The following is a 19,774-nucleotide window of genomic DNA, read 5'->3' as shown; positions in this document are numbered from 1 at the left end:
AACGTGTCCTGCAGTTCCTGCTTTTGTGGCAGTAATGGCACTAGGTTAGAACTTCCATGTGGGAGGAAGAGCTACCTGTTTTTTTTCCAGATTTCAAACTGTTGGCATTTGCATACCAAGAACAAAGGTTCCCCCCCTTTAGCTCTTGCAGTTTAGCCTTGATTAAAAGAAGATAAAATGGTTTCATAATCAACATAAATGATACTTAGATTGCAATCCTTCTTGAGAGTAGGTCATGTTGATTTGAAACCCCACTGAAACAAAACAGTTTGAATTACAGACTTGGGGGGGGGGGGAAGAAAAATGAGCCTTTGCTATATCAGTTCTGTTGTTTATCCATGTCCCAATAGTTCTTCAACCTGCACTAGTATGGGATGTCACAAGCAACACTCTATCAACGTTCCCAGAGAAACACAGTTTTTACTGAGGAGCAAAGGGTGGATCTTCTTAACCCTGCTTACAAAGGTTTTGGAGTCTTTGACCAACTCTTCTATGTGGACCACACTCTAAAGTATCTCCGCATGTCAATACAGATCTGACTATTTAGTTGTACACATACGTGACACTTTAAAAGTGCATTAGAATATATGGTATCAACTATGTGCATGCTGCTTATCCATAGTTTAAGGAGGTTACAAGCCAAAAGTTAGACATGAGAGACAGCAGAGCAAATGGAAAACCAAATCTTTGTATTTTTTTCTTCCAAATTTGGGGACCGCATGTGGACCACTCCAGTCTAGCAGAAACTGTATCTCCTTTGTTGTGGGTTTATTTCTCTTGAAGATGCCAGCTAGATGATGTTCATTAACTTTGATCAGACCTATTTTAAAGATATTGTTTGTACTATTCCTCTTACTTTTCCATTCATTACTGGGTTGCCAAGATGGCAATATAAAGCTGAATAGAAAATCATGTTGAAATCATTGCTGTCAAACCCACTGGAATTGTACAGAATGCAGCTTCAAAAAATATGAATCCCTGAGACCTGGTGAAGCAAAGTAGCCTCAACTTACTTCCTTAAGGCTAGAAGTGACCAGCTAGTTGGAGGCTCAAATGTGAGAAAATTCCCCAACATGCCAAGGCTCTGCTCCTTATGTATGGAAGTCTTGTTTCAGCCAAAACACAGACACACAGACACAAAATGGTAAACACTACATGGGTGAACAGTAATTCTGTACATGGACCGTAAATTACACCATATCTTGGTAGCAGGTATTGTTTCACATTCAGGATTGCCATTTGGAAATTCCTGTTCTTTGCTTCAGGAGTTCAATATCTAATCTGATTTGCAGTATTCTGTATATGTAGAGGGCCAGGTCTGGGAAGAGGGCTGCAGGGCTCATTAGACTTCTGGACCCATCAGTTCCAGGATCTTATGAACTAGATGTCCCTGCCAAGTAATTTAATTAGGGCAATCATGTCTTTGTCCCTACACAGATGCACTATTTCTGTCTTAGCTTGTCCTCATGTCCTGTACTTTACAACACCCTACCATTATATTAATTGTGTTTCTTTCCTTTATTTTCCTGTTTCCGTAAGCTCACCTGCAAGCCCCTAGGTTATCTAGTTGCTTCTAGAACACAGGAAGATGCATCACCCTGTCAAACCAGTAGTTTTTCTCATTCCAAACTACTGTGACTGGCAGTAGCACTCTAGGGTTTGGGGCAGGGGTCTTTGTCTGCCTTACCTGGGGATGCCAGGGACTGTACCTGAGAACTTGTGCAGAAAAAACCTCCACTTATCAGCCTTTGCCCAGATACTTCTGCAAAAACTCTGGAGATTAAATATGGCCATTATTAAGCCAATACCATCTTTTAAATCATAGCTCTAGTGTGAGTGTGAACAGAGAGTAAGATAGTGAATAGATTCTGTGAAGCAGAATTTTCCTACTTTGATCAGCTGTTTCTATAACCTCATGAGATATGAATTCATGCATATGATATGGATATTTAACAGAGGTAAGCAAATAGTTCACAAAAAATGGCATTGTTAACATAACCTGTGCATGCAGAATCCTATACACTGTGCATACTGCCATCCTGAGTGCCCTCTACTGTTATACAATAGAAATTAAGCCATTTCTTTTTAGAAAGAATGAAACCTTCAAGGTACACTATGAAAATGGACATTTTTGCTGTGAGATGGATTTGGTTTAATGAAACATCTATCTATGATGTCCCATGAATTGCAGCAAATTCAGCATTGGAAAGTATTTGTTGTCTTGCAGCTTTAGGGAGCTGTGAAATGTAAACCTATTGAGGGGTCAAATGCCGATAATCATTACAACTGGATGACCATATTTTCTTAAATATTGTATCCACCTTGCTTTTGGTGATGTATATGTATCAACTATATGAAATTATGTATATGTATAGTTATATGTATCAACTATATGAAATTATGCAGCAAGATACAGATAATGATTTAGTATTCTAAGAACATTTAAGTGTTGCTGACAAGTTTTGTAGATTAGCAGTTTGTCCATATGTCTCTCTTATAAGAAAATGAAAATGTATTCTCCTAGTCCAATCAATTTTGGGATTTTTATCTTGAAATTAAAAGATGTATCTGATTAGTATATTTATATCCAGTCTGGTTCATGTAAACATAATGTATCTGTTCGTTTCATTGGAGTTGCTTCATTCTTTTTGGGTTAAGTCATCTATCCATTTCATCTGAAATTGAAAACAAGAAATAGTTTGCCACACACACAGAAGCTTCCAATGCATTTCAGCCATGTTCTCCAGTAAATGCTTCTCTATATGGTAAGCATATGACAAAGCATTTATTACTCTGTTATGGTGGCATTACAGAGCAAACAGTGCTAAAATAATCAATCAGTTAATGGTCTGTATGGCAGTTTGAACGTAGCGCATTCGTTGTGCTTATGTTCTTAGAAAGATGAGCTTATGGCTACAGTGTGTGTTGCATATTTAGCCAGAACTTAATGTCCTACGCTGGTACTGATACAATTTTTAAAAATGCAGTTTCAGTAAGGTTATCTCTATAGAGATTAAAATCTTGCAGCTTTAGCTCTCAAAATGCAAAATATTTTCAGAAAAAGTTTTATTTTTTTAAGACAAGACACCGCATTGTGCATGCTTTCTTGTCGTAGGTTTCCTTAATGTTCTCATAGTTCCCCTCGCACCTGCCAACACAGAGAGATACCTTTTTCTGTGTGTATATGAATATACATGCTGCTTGCTCTGTGCTATATTGTGAGAGCTTGTAGCTGCATGTTTTACAAAAAGCATTTTCAACCCCCACAAGAAATGGAACGTGTTTGTCGTATTTTCTGCATTGCTTGCATGAGGAACTGACGAGCAGAAGTGAGCTCCTTAGGATATTTTTTCCCGAACCTGGAAAATGTTCTTCAGCAGATCTTCCTTTCAGTAGAAATATATTTGTAACCTTGATAACAAAGCCCCAAATCACATATGCTGACAAATCTAATGTATGCACCTTTTTCTTCCCCAGGCAATAAAAAAACCGATTATGCTAATTTCTATCAAGGGGTGTGGGACTGTACTGGAGATGTTCCTGATGAGCTGACATTCAAACGCGGAGACGTTATCTACATTCTCAGCAAGGTATTATATCCTACAGAGAGCATAGATAGGTATGGAGTGGGATAGTTGCCATAAAAAAACAGAAAAGTAAAAAGCACACAGCCTTTGAGGGTGTGGAGAGATTGGCATTTCCTTGACATCCTTCAAATTCAATCAGAAATTCCTTGCTCATTAATTATTTTGTCAATTGAATGTAATCACATGCGAAGTGTTATTGTACAACAGGAATTGTCCTTAAAGTATGTTTATCTCTGCTTGGAATCTTGGCTAGCCACAGCTAAGTGACTTCCCGCAGAGACAATGCACTTATTGCATGCAAAATTTAGCCTTGTCAGCTACTGAATGGTGTGTGTGTTTGTTTTGCTTCCTGTTTCTGGGTATTTGTACATGCTGATTTTGAATTTTCTCAATTGCTTTCATATCACAATTCAGCCTTAAGAGCAGCTAGACAAAGAGAGATGGAGAGTTCGGTGCAGAATGTGCTGCTGCTCTGACACATTCAGTTGACCTTCAGCCCACTATTTCCTTCTCTCTTTTCTGTTAATGCCTGTGAACTAAAGTAGGTGAGTTTTTCTACATTTGCTGAAGAAGGCAGAATTCTCTATGACAGCAATTCACACAACTGCCTGACCTAAAACTCCACATTCACAAAATTAAGGGCACAGTCCTGTACTTGTTTAGCAAGAAAAAAGACTTAGAACCTTCAGCAGTGCCCATTGTAAAATCACTTTCATTTTCATTCATCATAGCTATAATGACACATTTATCTGCCTGTAATCCCTACTGAATTCGGCAGATTCCCTCCCTGCAAATCCCATGTAGATATATAGAATTAGGCTATTAGCGCCACTCAAGTTGCTTCCATAAGGCACCTTTCTGTCCTGCCATGGCTGGCAATAACCTTTGCTGAACTGTTCAGTTTTCGGCACAGAGAAACTGGAGGGCAGTCCAGTGCTGAAGAACTGCTGTGGCTTGGGAGCCCAACAGCACTCTAAGCATTTGCTGATTTGGCTTCCTCACTGATATCTGTAGAACTGGCAGACTTGCATTGTCATGGAATATACTTGCACTGTACCCCTCCTTCTCAACAAAGCATAAATTAAATTAATGTAACAGTAGCTAAAAACATTCATACCAGGAATCATTTTGCTAACAACAATGTATCTCTGCCTGTCTTCTATTTAGAAATGTAAATATAGCAAATAAAATAGTTATTCTTAATGCCCCTGTGTTTGCTAATCTTTAGCTTGCATATCCGTATAGCCTTGTGAGGTTTCCTATGTTGCAGATTGAAGACTGGACCTACCTAATGCCTTTCAGTGTACCCGAGCACAGCAGGAATTAGAACCCAGTTCTCCTAGGTTCAGACCAAGCATTATTTCTCACTCTTTCATTCCTAAACATAGCAGACAACTTCTTGATACGTAGCTGTAGTGTGCTATTCTGCACGTGTTTAGTGGGAACTAACTTCCATTATATTCAGTGGCGATTGCTTTCAAGAAAGTGTGCATAGGATTGCATCCATATACTTTTATTTTGTACTTATGAATGCTAGACGTTTCACTTAACTGAGTAAACGAAGAGTAAATCCAGTTTCCTATAATGTGTTAAGCTCCTCTTTAACCACTCTACTATTCTATACTTATATTGCATGCAGCTTTTTAATGGCCAGATTAATGGCTCATTTGACCCACAAGTGAAAGCATGAGGTAAAGTGAATCTTTCCCTTCACCTCTATCCTCTGTCATTCCTTGTTTATGTGTGTTTGGTCCTTGGCATTATATTTTTGTCTGCTGCAGCTAGTCCAGATATATGGACATTATCTTCTCAGGAATCATTTTTTCTCCAAAGCTTCAAAGAAATTTAGTCAAAATTCAACCCACTTTCAGTTAAGTCATTGCAATTTTTTTCAGCAAAATGAGGTTTCATGTCAGAACTGAGTTTAGAGACTCTGGAAAGCAAAATGCCAGTGAATAATCTATCTGTACTTTTTCTGAGCAAGGACTGAATGTTACAGACAAAGAGTTTGTTAAGAATACAATCAAGGTAAAATATAATCTAGAGTCTCCAAAGATTAAAGACTTGAACAAATATTTCTTAATGCCTTCAGTTAATGTTTCAAGCTTTATGACACTTGGATCATTCTTGTGCTTAAAAAAAAATAAAATCCAGCACAGTTTTATGCCATCTAGTGGTTTAAATGAAAGATGCAGGCGTTGAGAGACACTAATGTGTGCAGTTCCAAAATGGTGTCATAAATTCAACATGGGCTTGATCTTAGCTATTGCTTATTACTTTCTGATCATATATCAGTTCCCTGTTGACATCAATCCTGAGGAAATTTTAGTCTGTTGATAAGGAATTGAGCATAAGTATTATAAGTTGTAGGAAGCATGTAATATCAGCGCAAAGATAAAATACTTGTGTAGGCACAAAACATTATTTTAATGCAGTAAATTTAAATAACAGTAGTGCCCGCTATAACGAAAGCAGTCAAAATATATATTTGGAGCTCCTACCAATAACATTTTTGTGAGGAAATCTGGTCCCCCAAATATTAGGGTTTTTTTCCCTTCCTATGTTTCAGCAGATTCCACACTTTTCCGAAACATTCATAGTATTGAAAACAATGGCACTTATAAAGGCAGGAGTTCAGGTGCATTTAACAATGAATCTATACAACATTTGGGCTCCTTTAATTTATGACTATGTTTTGGGCATCTAACTGCCCGTTTCCCATTATAAACAGTGCTGGACACAAAACCTGTATTAAGTCAGATGCAGTATTGCAGACTTTCATACGACATTGAATATGAAGTGCTGTAATTTTACATGCAAAGATTTCCTTGGCATCAACTAGGGCTATTCAAGTTTGCCTTTGTGCTCCAAATCCTCGAGATGTACATTATTCATATACAAGTACATTTTGTTGTTTCTTACGTTCTCTTATATTTCTGGCAGATGGAAAGTTCACAGGATTATAGTCCTCGACTGTCATTTAAAAAGAAAAAAAATGTGGCAGTAATAAATAGGAACATAGTGACTGCACATCCTTTCCAGATGAATGATATTTGTGATCATAAGCCAGCTATAAAAAGTGTTCATCTAAATCCCTACTTGGTCTTTGCTATGAGCTGATTTTTTTGGTTTGTTTTATTCTGACTTTTATGCAAGAATAATCTTTGCATGGTTCTCTATATAATAAAACATTAACATTTTGTAATACACAGAGGAATTTAACGTGACAGTAATATTCAGAAGTGATGCTGCAAAAATAAAAATAAATAAAAATATTTTAAAATAGCAACAGAGGAATCTGATATTTAATGTTTCCCCCTATTTCTTGCTAAGTTTTCAAAACAGTGTTAAAATGTGAACATAAATTAGAATTTAAGGATGATGGGACCGTAAAAAAAACCTCCAATTTTAGTGGTTATGCACTGCAGAAATTAGGATTTAAAAAAATAATAATTGAGCTTTTTAAAAGCAAATGTGGCTGCAAGAGGCAGCCAATTCGAAATCCTGATCCTTTTTTTGCTCCACAAACTGTACATAAATTTTGAACGTTCATTTGCAAGTTTCATTGTGGTCAGAGGCTTCCTGGCAAAGGGGAGAGCTAATTTGTGATGTGATGATTGCAAATTGTAAAACTGTGTAATTCCCTGTGCCTGATTCAAATGATTATGACGCTGTGTTGAGTATATTACCAGGCCTTTTGGTTCTTGCTTTATAATACAACACTAGATTCATGCACTCAGCTTATGACTAGATATTCTGCCAATGAGACTTCCATTCTCCTATTGTGACAGCAATAAATAACATTTACTGGGATGATGAGTGCCATACCTCAGAGGATGCCTGTCACTATGCTTATTTTTGTTTCTAATTCAGTGCATACTAATGCTACACAAGGCTAACTGTCCCCCAAAATGAAATATATCTGCAACTCTTTACTGGAGCACTTCCAGAACTGTCAATACATACAAACTATGTTTGGTATTGTATTATTAATACCAAGTAGGAATTCGTGAAAATGATCAGAGACGTTTTGAGAAAAACAAAACATGTTTCTCAGATCTTAACTAGAAATTTCATCCAACAAGAAAACAAAAATCTATTAAAGTAATGCATGACCCAGACCTTTCTGCTCAAGTTGTATTTTGTCAAGAAATGCCAGTTATCCACTTAACTCTGGAGTATATTTGTAGCCTGTACATTTAATCAACTAATGTTGAGATAAAGACATAGTCATTTATCTACAGGGATGGATACATACAGTTTTACATAAGTACTGTATTGCTTACCAGTCTGAAAGGGTACAACCACATGTTGCAGAGAGACACAAGCATAGAACGGGCTTCTCTAACTTAGCACCTTCTAGATATTCCACTGGGGATGCTGACTTTGTGTCCCATCCATCTGGAGAATGCCAGATTGGGGAATGCTGTTCAAAATTACTGCAGTTGATACTGATGTTTTGACTTACTAATCCAGACTAGGTTTGGAATAACACTGCATTTAAATAGTTTTACACAAATCAATTGAACAGAGAGCCACTGTGTGTCAGTAAGTAGGGCTTCTCTTGCACCTGGATTCAGCTGCACTGACTGTCTCTCAGTTCCCATTTGTTCTTAAAAATAATGAACTCCTTTTCATGGGCTGCTGCAGAGTTGAATGAAATCATTACTGTAAATTGCCTGAATCTCACTGTTGACCATGTAGATCCCAATGCAGATTTAGCAGTTTGGATCCATACTACGTTACAGTGCTATTCTGCATGTGTTTACTTAGATGTACCACAGAGGTCTACTTTTTAGAAGAATACAGCTTTCCTCAGCATTTTTTGTATTTTTATATTTAATGGTAATTTATTATGTACTATTGTATTTCAATGTATTTTATCATGTTGTAAGCCGCCCCGAGGTTTCGGCAAGGGGCGGCATAGAAATGTAATAATAATAATAATAATAATAATAATAATAATAATAATAATAATAATAGTGCTCTGCAAACATATCCTGTGAGCCCCAGATAGCATGGGCAATGGTCAGGAATGCCGAGGGCTGTAGTCCAAAATATATGGAAGGCACCCAGTTCAGAGGGAAGATTTGGAAAGAGTGTTGTGCTTTAGTTTCATTTAAATTAATGGATCAAATTAGTCATGAAAAAATTAGGAAAGCGACATAGGATTAAAGCATGACTGTCATCTCTGGATCTGATTTATTGTCTCTGGTGGAACTCTGCCCTGTTCTGCTGCATCATTAGGCATGCACATTCAAGACTGCTTGTGTGGAAGTACTTTGTATATGGAAAGTTTGCAAATCAAGAGGATGCCCCACAACTTTTTATCTGGCATGAGCTTTCCTGAGCTCAGGGGATAATGAATAGCTAGGTTCATTCTCAGGTGTTACAGGTCTGTGAGAGAGCTGTGCTGCCAAAAAGTACTTGATCAGGGTCACAGAAGAAATTGATAGTGTGGCACAACATGCCAACCTACCCTGTAAATTAGCTACATGGTGTGGGTTCTGCACAGAGCAACCTATGGCGCCTTGCAACTTTTTCTCTGGACAGTTGATCCGGCTCACTATGATTTGTTTTCCCCTTTCTTCCCCTTAGTCCTCCTTCCCCATATCCTTCACAGCAGAATCTGTCTTGTCTTTCCCTCCCTGAAGAACTAACTAATCCTTTTTGTTAGCTGCTGTTTTTAACTTATTTATGGAGCAATTTTTAAAATTTTGGTTTTTTAATTGTGCTATTTTGCTTTTAATTTAATTTTATTGCTTAGACTTTTGCAGCTGCCCTGGTTTGCACTTATAGCTGTCCAGTATAAATTACTTGTCAAGGCCTCATTGGTAACATACATGGAAACTGACATGGTGAGACAGCATATAGACTTAACTTGAGCATGGCTGCCAGCTGTCAGTTGCCTGACTGATATATAGTAAGGGAAAAACAATGGAAGTAAGTGCACCAAAAGGAGGTATTATCACTATCACCCCCTTCAGGAATGTGATATTTGGCTTTTAAGTGTTGAACTGACAGTTTTCACTGTGCTCTGTCACAGCTGCTCAAGGAAAGGGAGATATTACCTCTTCCACTTTTTGAGTCTTTTTTTTTTCAGAGTCCCTAAAACACAGCATACAAGTTTGAAAACCAAAGGAAACAAGGATGGCAAACCAGTGATGGTCATTTAATAGAGCCATTTGGGTTGTCACTGGTGGTGGCATGGGCAAGATCACAAAGAGCAGCACAGGTTTTTCCTGCTTTTGCCAAGGAGCTTTCTAACCATTGTCCACAGCCCATAATGAAATTACTTTGCCAGCTTTAGACTGTACAGCACCCCATTGTGGGTCAAACAATGCCTCGAACAAGCTGTGGCTTGTCAGGGTGATAGTTTGGGCCAAAATAGCCACTCCTTCCAAAGCAGGATGGCTATTCAGGTATCATGAGAAACGCTTTGTGGCTAGTTACCCATGATGGGCTGTTGTATGATGACGTTAATGAGGCAGAAGGATCAAAAAGGCAATTTAGTCCAGCCCTTTGGCTAGAAGTCAGAACCATCCACCCACACAGATCCTTGCATGTGATTCAGTTGGTGACCTAGTTTGAAATGCAAATTAGGCATATTTGAGTTGATTTACAACTTTGGCAAAGGTGATTCAGTATGATGAACTTCTGTCTGCATGTTGGTTTTCTGTTGCCTTATAAATACCTAAACACCCTCCGTCTCTCTAGCACCATTATTATACAGGCAGATGATGATGTCTACCACTTCTGGAAGAAATCATCCAAAGGGCCTCAGCTCTTACAGTCCACTCATCATTGACCCTGTTTGATGGGTGGTGGGAGCCAGAGACCAACTCTGTCTGGAAGAGTACAGTTTTTCCATTCCTTAGAGAGAATAAACAAGTATACTTACATTGTTACATTAAGAAGTTTTTTAAAAGGCCTACTCTATATAACCAAACTATATATTTTTCTTTACCCTTTGATAGAGTTTTTTTAAAAAATCCTGTTGAAATCTATGATTTCTCTTATACTAAGGAAGCACATGGTTTTTCTTAAATCTATTCCTGACTAATTTATTAGAAATGAAATTCTGAAGTTTTGGGATTTAAGCCACCTCAACTATGTGTAGGCTTGCAGCCAAAACCTCTTGGATAACCAAGTACTTGCACAATCAAAATTTCCTGCCAGGTTGCAAAGTGTTTCAGGAAAGGTGATTAATTGTTCTAGATGAAGTTTGGGTTCCTGTCATTATTATTAAAGTGTTTTGAAATGCCTCTGCTAGTTCTTTTATGTTTTTATGTGTTTTTATGTTCTCTTCCAAAGTGTAGGAGCCAGACTCAATCATATGCAGAGTAAGCCCATTGAAACAAATGGGACCTAACTAAATCAGTCATGACTAACTTGTTTTATTGATTTCTTTGGGTCTTCTCTAAGTATGACAAAGTCTGGATCTACCCCCCCCCACCCCACACACACACGAAAGAATTTTCCTGCCTTCTCTCCTTCTCTTCCTCTCTCCGAAAGATACCCAGGTTTGCCTTTAAGCAATTTATTATGCAGCTCTTTAATTTCTTTGGAGAGTTATTTTCATACAATAAAGCATTACAGAGCTCCTGGATCTTGATAGCATTTCTACAGAGGGAGAAAGAAGCTTTGTGTTAGTAATTACCTAACATTGTCAGGAGCTGACTGCAGGCCTCTTTCTAGTGATAACAGAATAACCACATAATGTAGCTTTATAGCGCATGATTAATAGAAAATAATTACACATCCTACAAAGGAATGCAATATTTCTTATAAATTGACTGGAATGGTTTCCTGCAGATTAAAGGACTCTTCATTATTTTATCAGTCTCTCTGAAGTGGAGTCAATTGCCAAAGCTATAGCTGATGGGAAGAATACACAGTATACCTAAATTTATGAGGAATACCAGGTAGTAGCCTTAGTCATACCTGAATAAGGGTAAATAGGCAACCAACACCTGAGGTTTCCATGGTGCACATTTTCCACTAAAATTAAATATTTGGCTGCTTCATAATGTCTGTTTGTTAGCGGCAGAACAGAGACATGACTTTTAAATTCTAGAGATGCTCCAAAAAGCCCATTCTCTGCAGAGAGAAGTAATCTTTCTGATCTCTTACATGAACTGCTGCATTTAAAGAGCTGTTCCGTAGCATAAATTATTTTGTCAGCATTTCATTTTGAGAAACAGTTACATTTGTATCTTAACCTCTGTATTCTGAAACTATAATCCTTTCTTTAATTGATTTGATGTTCTCAACAAATTAAAAAATATTGAGCAAAGGCATGGTAAATAGTACAAATGCTTGCTGCAGATTATCAGAGCTGAAGCCTAGCACATCTGGAGAGCGCCAGCTTGGGAAAAGCTTTTCTAGAATATAGGCATTCCCCTAATATAGCTTCCCTGGAAGTGAATGTTAAGATTTACTTATTTATTCTGTATACTGTGCCAGTGCAGTATTTTGTGTATTACTCTTAGGGTAGCCTGAATCAGTTGCTTTTAATTGTCACTGAAAGTAATGCATCTGCAACAGTCTTTTGTGTGTGTATGAAAGTTAGAAGCATTTTAAGGAAGAACTGTAAATACATTAGCTAGTTAAAAGGCATCTCTTTGCAATGATGATTCTGACCTGCTGCATTCCCCATAAAGCCAGTTTGTGTTTTCATTTGTTCTTGCTTATACTACAGATGCTTTCATTGTGATTCATTTTGCTCATGAGGCTCATACCAAGAATAGTAATGATAAAGTAGAAGCAACTGCTGTTGCCTTCTTGTCCTTTCTATTCTAATGTCTGCAGCCAATCCATAAATTAGCTTACTAGACTGTTACATCACCATCCACTTCATCTGAACATTTAGCCTGACACAAGCACATTAAATTGTATATTCGGAAATAGCAAGTAATTGAAAGTTTTAAAGAAATCAACTTAAAATAAATAATTGGAGGCTTCTGAAGTAGTTTTTCCTAAGTATGTTGTTCTCAGGTTCACAAAATATCAGCATGGAATATTTCCATTCTGTATTTTAGTACAGTGCTTTTATTCTCTGCCATTCATCATAAAACTGTAATGATCACTTAACTAAAGCAGCTCTCTGTAAACTGCGTGTTGTTTGCTCTTAGTCTCATGTAAGAGTATTTCCCCTGGCTAACCTTCAAAAGTGGTGCTTGGTGATTTTTTTCTTCTTTTCTTTTGTTTCTCCCCTTTTCCGAAAGCTTTCTTGGCAAGCTTTCTGTAGCACAGGTGAGGGCTGGCATCATGAGTGATGACTTGCTCTTTAAGTCTGTAGAGACATAGACTGTGTATTTAAGCAGGCTAATGTGGGATAAAACATGTGTTTATTAAACAAACACTCACAGCTGGAGCATCTGAACCCCTGGTGAGACAGCAAGCGCCTCTTGCCTTTGAGGGCTTTGGCCCCAGAACAGTCATTCCAGTGCTGCTGTAGGCATAACGCTCCTCCTGGCTGGCTGAGTGGCCCAGTTCTGCTATGCTCTGATGAAGCAGCATCATTCACTGCAATGGGGAACAGGGGAAATGCACTCCTTCCTGGAGCGCCTCTCGGTCCCCTGCAGGCATGTGTTTTGAATGCAGAGCTTGGGCCTGTTTGTTGTTGTAGGTGCTCAGCTAATGACTGTGCTTAGCATATGCCATGGTGTTCACAGCCTCACTCATGTTTTTAAAATCGTTCACACCACAGGAGAAGTCCATTGTTTTTTATAACCAAGACTGCACCCATTACAAAACGCTGCCGTCTTGTTTGTGTTTTGGTGTGCCTGTACAAGAGCTTCTGCTGCCACTTCCAGGATAATGGGTGTTAGTGCCAGATCAGGAGGTCCTTGGAAAGGGAACAAGGTATAGCCTGCTTCGGGAAGCAAGATGCCTTTTGGATTGTCTGAATAGCACAACCTGGGTGTAACAGATGGAAGCAGGTGGGAGATGAGCATCAACTGAAGATGGCGAGGATAGAGAGCATATGTGAGTGTAGAGTTAATAGATGTGGCATGAGAAAATTGTCCTTCAAGGGATGGGAGTAATATTTGTACTTCAGAGTTTTCATTCTTCTAAAAGCTCTAGAAAGGGACGGGTGAATTTGCATCTCATATACATGACAGATTCTCCTCAGCATTCTATTAATACTTAGCTTCAGGTAAAAACATCGATGTTTCCTTGGTAAAGACCTGAAGCAGAAGGTTGGAGTTTTCCATTATCTAAGTCATTGGACCTCTTTGCATGATACAACTGGCTCACAAGCAGGGGTTGCTCTCTCATTCAGACCCAATTACTGAGGATTATTTGTGAATTAAACAGTCTTCGCATGATAGAGCAATGCTCCACTTGCAGTTGTGTATTCAAAATGTCACCTGGCATATGCCACAGCTCTTGGTGGGTTAAACAACCCTTGATGGCCTAGTCCATCATAAACCAAGTCATGCGTGTTCTGCTTTCCTAGTTTAAGTAAGAAAGTCTGGTTTGTAAATGAGGTCTCCCATTTTTCTGCTGCTTCCCATGTTAGGCAGCATGCAAGGGTGCAGTTTCAGCTATTGAAAGTCATTGAGCTGCTGCTAGGATTGATCTTATGGATATTTACCTTAGAGAGACAAAAATTACATTTAGATCCCACAGTGCTCTTACGTGGTATTGCTTTTGGAAAATATTGTGTCCTTAAACTATCATATACCTGTTTTGTGTCATATTTATCTTGCTAAGCCTAAACAAATTTCCAAACCACAATACATTAGTCATCTGCCAGGCATATAAGAGCTGCGATAAAATTTCTGGCATGATGCAAAGGTGGGTTCTGGGAAGGTACAGAGATTGTATGGAAAGCATCATTCTTCTGTGTGAACTCAACATGGCGTTAACAAACCAAGGTCCTTTACAGCTTGAGACTGCATTACTGAATGGGTCCCTGTGGATATTTGTCTTGCTTATTATACAGTACTCGTTTTCAGATGTTAGCTGTTAATATGCTTTGGTTGGAAGAAGGTAGGAAGCATGCCAGTTGTAGGGAACAAAACACTCCGAGGAAGCAAGGTGAACTCGGTTCAGAAACTACTGAATAAAAGTTTTCCTGGTGAGCGTAATAATGTGATAAATCATATAAAATAATATGACATGGATAATACCAAAAAACAAACGCCAGGTAAACAGCAACAAACTAATTTTATGTCATTAAAAGCAAAAATCCAACTAAGTATACTTAGGTACAGGATTTGTATGAATAATACTGGTACAGTGTGCATATCTCTGTATATTTCTTCTATAAAACATGTCATTATATGATTCCATTCCTGTCTGCTCCTTGGGTGAACTTTGGCTAGTTATGGGGATCCATATATAGTTAGAATTTCCCTCTCCCCCGCTCCACCCCCAGACATAGTAATAGATACCTGGTATTTTAAAATGTAATTTCCTGCCTTGCTTAACTGCATTTCAAGTGCTTCAGAAACACACACACACACACACACACACACAACTCCTTAATGTTTTAATTTTCCATTCATGCTCTTGTAACTGTATATAAGGAAGAAACTTAAGGAGTCACATGCAAAACTCTATTGCATTTATATCGGACTAAAGGTTAATATTGCATATTGTTTTCAATTAGGAGTACAATAGGTTTGGCTGGTGGGTAGGAGAAATGAAAGGAACCATTGGCTTGGTGCCTAAAGCCTACATAATGGAGATGTATGATATTTGAGAGGCCCGGGTAAGTACATTTTAATTCAATCTTCTGTAATGGCTTATATGTTCCCTTGCTCTCTGTTTCATACAGATTTCTTTTCCTGGAACCTTTGCTGCAGTTCTGTTGACAAAGATTGCAGCTAAATAAATAAATAAATAAATCGGAAAGAAAAAAGTCATATATGATTTTTTAAAAAAATCAAATGAATTATTGTGTTGTTCTTTTTTTAAAAAAATGCATTCCATGATGTAACATCCTTTCTGCAACCAGCATTATTCAACCTCAATTTTCTAAAGAGGCATACAGATGTAACACTGAAGCAGGAATCACAATAGATTTTTCTCGTCCACGGTGAGCCTGGCTCCCTCTTGCCTTCACGGCATAAATGACAGACATACAGACTAGCAAAATGAACGCTGGCTCAGTCTTGCCCTTGTCCTCATTCTTCAAACAGGCTCGCTTCCTTTTCATTTTAAGGCACTACCTTCATACATTTATTAATACAAACTTTATATTTTTGATGGCTATTAATATTAGAATTATCACAACCACCACCACCATGATCATTCCAGGGAAGGGGAAGAGGGGCTTGAGACATCAGAGTCAGGAGCCCCTCACACACTGTGCCCAGTGCAGTTCTGTCTCTGTGCAGCCTGAAACTACTTTTAATGCAGAGTCTGAAAATGATCCTAGCAAAGCTAAGTCTGACTGCTTTCCATGGGAGAAATCTAATTGGTGCTTAAGAGTCCCATGGAAAATCAATAGGCCCATTTGCACTGTATCCTTTGTTTTCCCCCATCTTATACGAGGTATATATGTGTGGTATTTCACATATATGGGACTTTATAAGTTCATTTCCCTGCATGCTGTTTGCTTCATAGCTGTTTTAAGTAAGGACCATAATTTTGCTGCAGAATACCCATTACTGCATTCAGTGTACGCTGCAGTCAGATGATGACACTGTGCTGCACTCCCCGTGTGTCCACATTTCTTATTATAGGAATGATTTAAAAGGCTTCCAGGCCATTCAGAGAAATGAGGTTGTGCTGCTTACTAGGGTTTGTTTACAAATCTAGGAATGCTAAAGTTGGCTTGGGGATATGCTTGCTTCAGACCTTATCCCCACACGCTTCCATTCTTACATTATCACAAGGTGGAAGAGATCCGACAACAACCCCTGACAATTCCAACATCCTGCAGCTAAGATTTAATTCAGGCTTGTGGTTTCATTCCATGGGCACAAAGATAAAACTAAAGAGATGTAGGCATGTCAAGAAAGTGTTCTCCATTGGTGGGTTGCCATCTACCACAATTTGAATCAAGAATGTTCTCAAGCCAGTGTTAATATTCCTGGTTCTGTGAACACATCCTAGCAAGTAGCATTGTTATAGCTTACAATGGGTAACTATTAGTGGCCATGCAACACAAAGGGCTAAGGAGATTTCCGTTGTGATCAGATATTGGAGGGAGGCAGGGGCAATCTTTCATGCTGGCTCCCTTAGCTACTGTTTATGGAAGGCTTGGGGATAGCTGTAGTTTGGCTAAAATGCATTGAATTTCATCATTGCCATCTCTTCCTTTAAAACTTGATCAGTGCAGGTAAGGACAACTTTCTGTTTAAAATTTTCAAATATACTTTATAGTTATGATAGAAATAAAGGCCCTTGTGGTCTTCTTGATTGGCTTGTGCATTTCTATGTGTGCTTGTCTACATCCTTATTGGAGACTGATGCCGTTGGTTTGAAGTGTAATAAACTTCCCAGAGAGCTTTGACTATTGGATAGTATAGAAAATAATAATGCATGATACTTATTATGTGGATTTCATTTATTTATTTTCCTCTCTAATCAGGTGGAGTCTATGTATTGGACAACGACTAGCATAGTGCCACAGATGCCAGTGAAAAACACATACAGACGCCTACTAAAAGCACAAACCTTTGTGTCTGTGTTTCAGTTATAATGCTATGTTTGATCTTTGGTGTTCCTTATGAGCTGCTTTGGACATTGTCAACTGTCGTGCTGGTGATAGGGTGAGGTGAGAAAATGTTGAATTCATGCATTTATTACTGTTTTACTAAATGGACCCAAAGCACAGAAAAAGTATCCTGAGCAGATTCAGTTGAAAAGAAGGAGAGGTAGATCTGCAAGAAGCCCTGGACAGTCTTATATCCATTTTGAGATGAGTGATGCAAAATGTATTCCCAAGATGTTATACTTCTACTTTATGTATGTGATAAACAGTAATGGCTCTTTCTTGTTAATGTTCTTCTGGCTTTTCCCCTTTCAAACAGTACATTTCATTTTACTTTAAATAGAAACGTATGCTTAAATAGATTCAAATTATTAGTTCTTGACTCTGTGGTAGTAGATTCTACTTTGTATGAATCGTAACACAATCTACAATTTTAATGTAACTGGAGGAGCTTTGTGTTGCACTTTATAGAACCAATTCCTACGTATTCCTGGGTCTCTAGTAGTGATTTGGGAAGGGTGTGAAATGCTCCTTCCCAGAACATTGCAAACGGTAGTGGTGGTTGTGGTGGTGTTGAATGGGTTGACCTTTTCCTTTTCTGGGTTTCTTGCTTGTACACAGTTGTATCACAGTAATTTTGATTACTGTACGGCTTTCCTCCTAGCTTAGTCAGCTGGGTGTAGATTATAACTTTATATGGTATGTTTAGATTTTAGTATTATAATGAATGCACTTGTAATACCAAGAATGACTAAGACACTTCTCAGGTTAACATGGTCTCACAAAATATATATAAACAGAAACAGTATGGCTGTTGTTTTGTGCATCTTGTGCATTTTTTAGAGATGACTTGGTACTGTATTGCTCCTTGTTGCTATTCGGTTTTTCCAAACAGAACCTAGTAAACAGAGGCCTAGACAAGCAAACAATTTAACACATGGTAAAAAGTGATTATGCCATATCGTGTATTCAGAAGCTTGTAGAATTATTCCTGGACTGTGCCACTCCAAACTGCAGGCAAGAAAGCATGTTTGAATATGTTCTTACCATGGCAATTGAGGGCAAGCTTTCACGTATAGAAGACTGGATGCAGGCTAACAGTGCAGTCCTTTATATACTCAGATGTAGGTCCTATTGAGCTCTCCAACTTTATCTTCCAGTAAGTGTGTGTAGGACTGCTGTCAAAGTTAGTCCCAGTTAGCTCCCACTCAACTAAGTCTAGGCAGTCCATAAAATTGGCATGTCAAAGGGAAGGCAAAGCTGTTAACCTTCTCCCTAACAAATTAATTGCATGTTAGAGGTTAGTCCCTCCACTGTCATCCAGAGCAGTAGTCAGGGAATAATTTTACTTCAGTTGCATTTTGAAATAATGAAAAAAATGATGTTTTTTTGATATAATTCATAGTTCATTGACAAAATGCCATTCTTATTTAAAGAGAGGTTATCGGCAAACGAATATCTTTTTTTAAACAAGGATTAAAGCCATTAATGGCTGTGACTGAAATCCCTGAGAAACAATGCTCATTAACAAACCAAGAGTTACATCACAGTTACCTAATACCAGTATAGCTTTAAATAGGAGAATTTGGAGAAAAACATTTTTGTATGACCGAGATTTGCCAGTAGATGGCAGTAGACTTTCACTGCAGGTTGAATTGCTGGGAAACCCATCCCCCCACAGGAGTTTGTCATGCACAGATGAATTTTTTGCAGCTTAAAATATTTGGAGGGTCTTACTTTCACTTTTTCATGTAAATCCAGGAGAGGGAGTCCTTAGCCAACTGATGAATGACAGACCCTTCAAACCATTTTTTTCTGTTGATAGGATGATATAGACAGCAGCAGTTTTATTGTTTTCATAACCTTTTTCCTCACATAGTACAAAGTGATATGTTAGCAAATACACACACTTGTAAAAAAGAAGAAGGTATTTCTAAGATATTATATTCTCATCTTTTAACCAGACATGCCTTGGAATAAACCAGCAAAGTAAAAGAGTTGAAATGTTTGTTTTGAAATCTTGACAAATACCATAACCTTTTTTGGGATGTGCAAATTCCCTATTAATGTGACTAAAAAAGAAAAGAATGTTGCACTATATGCTAATTGCTTTGTTCTCACTGTTTGCTTATTCTTCCTTTGTATTCTTCTGAATACGAAAAGAGCTATTTTGTAAGTCATATTTTATGCAGCATTTTGCTTGATTATTTGCTCTGTACTGGATTTGTACTATACTGCCATTAGATCTTACAATAATGTTCCACGCTGCAAATTTTTAAGGTTCAAATAAAGTTTAATTGTTTGCAAACTGTTATGATGCTAATAATTCAACAGCCTGCTGTGTTACTAATGAAATTACTTTGTTATGATTAATTTGGAAAATAGTGTGTTGATTGTAGTAATTAAACACAACAAGGTGAAGTAAATGATTCTAATGCCATCTGGCCTCCAAACTGAATGAAGAAATGAAATGGTGCTGTCATCTGAATTTATTCAGAGAAGTAAAGGTAAT

The 19,774-nt window shown here is 37.9% G+C and overlaps 1 protein-coding gene across 1 annotated transcript in view; it reads left to right on the top strand.

The window, feature by feature from the left end:
* Window positions 1–19,570, top strand: part of SKAP2 (src kinase associated phosphoprotein 2) — a 59,374-nt gene extending 39,804 nt beyond the window's left edge. The window contains exons 8-10 of the mRNA XM_044450729.1: window positions 3,478–3,590; window positions 15,211–15,312; window positions 17,140–19,570. Of these exons, the coding sequence (XP_044306664.1) occupies window positions 3,478–3,590; window positions 15,211–15,303 (206 nt within the window). The 3' untranslated portion in view covers window positions 15,304–15,312; window positions 17,140–19,570. The remainder of the gene's footprint in view (window positions 1–3,477; window positions 3,591–15,210; window positions 15,313–17,139) is intronic.
* Window positions 19,571–19,774: the final 204 nt, after the last annotated feature.

Source organism: Varanus komodoensis, unplaced genomic scaffold (genome assembly GCF_004798865.1).
Source record: "Varanus komodoensis strain SLA01 unplaced genomic scaffold, ASM479886v1 scaffold68, whole genome shotgun sequence".
Lineage (NCBI taxonomy): Eukaryota > Metazoa > Chordata > Lepidosauria > Squamata > Varanidae > Varanus > Varanus komodoensis.
Note: the sequence above shows the minus strand (reverse complement) of the source record. Positions and strands in the feature narration are given on the sequence as shown.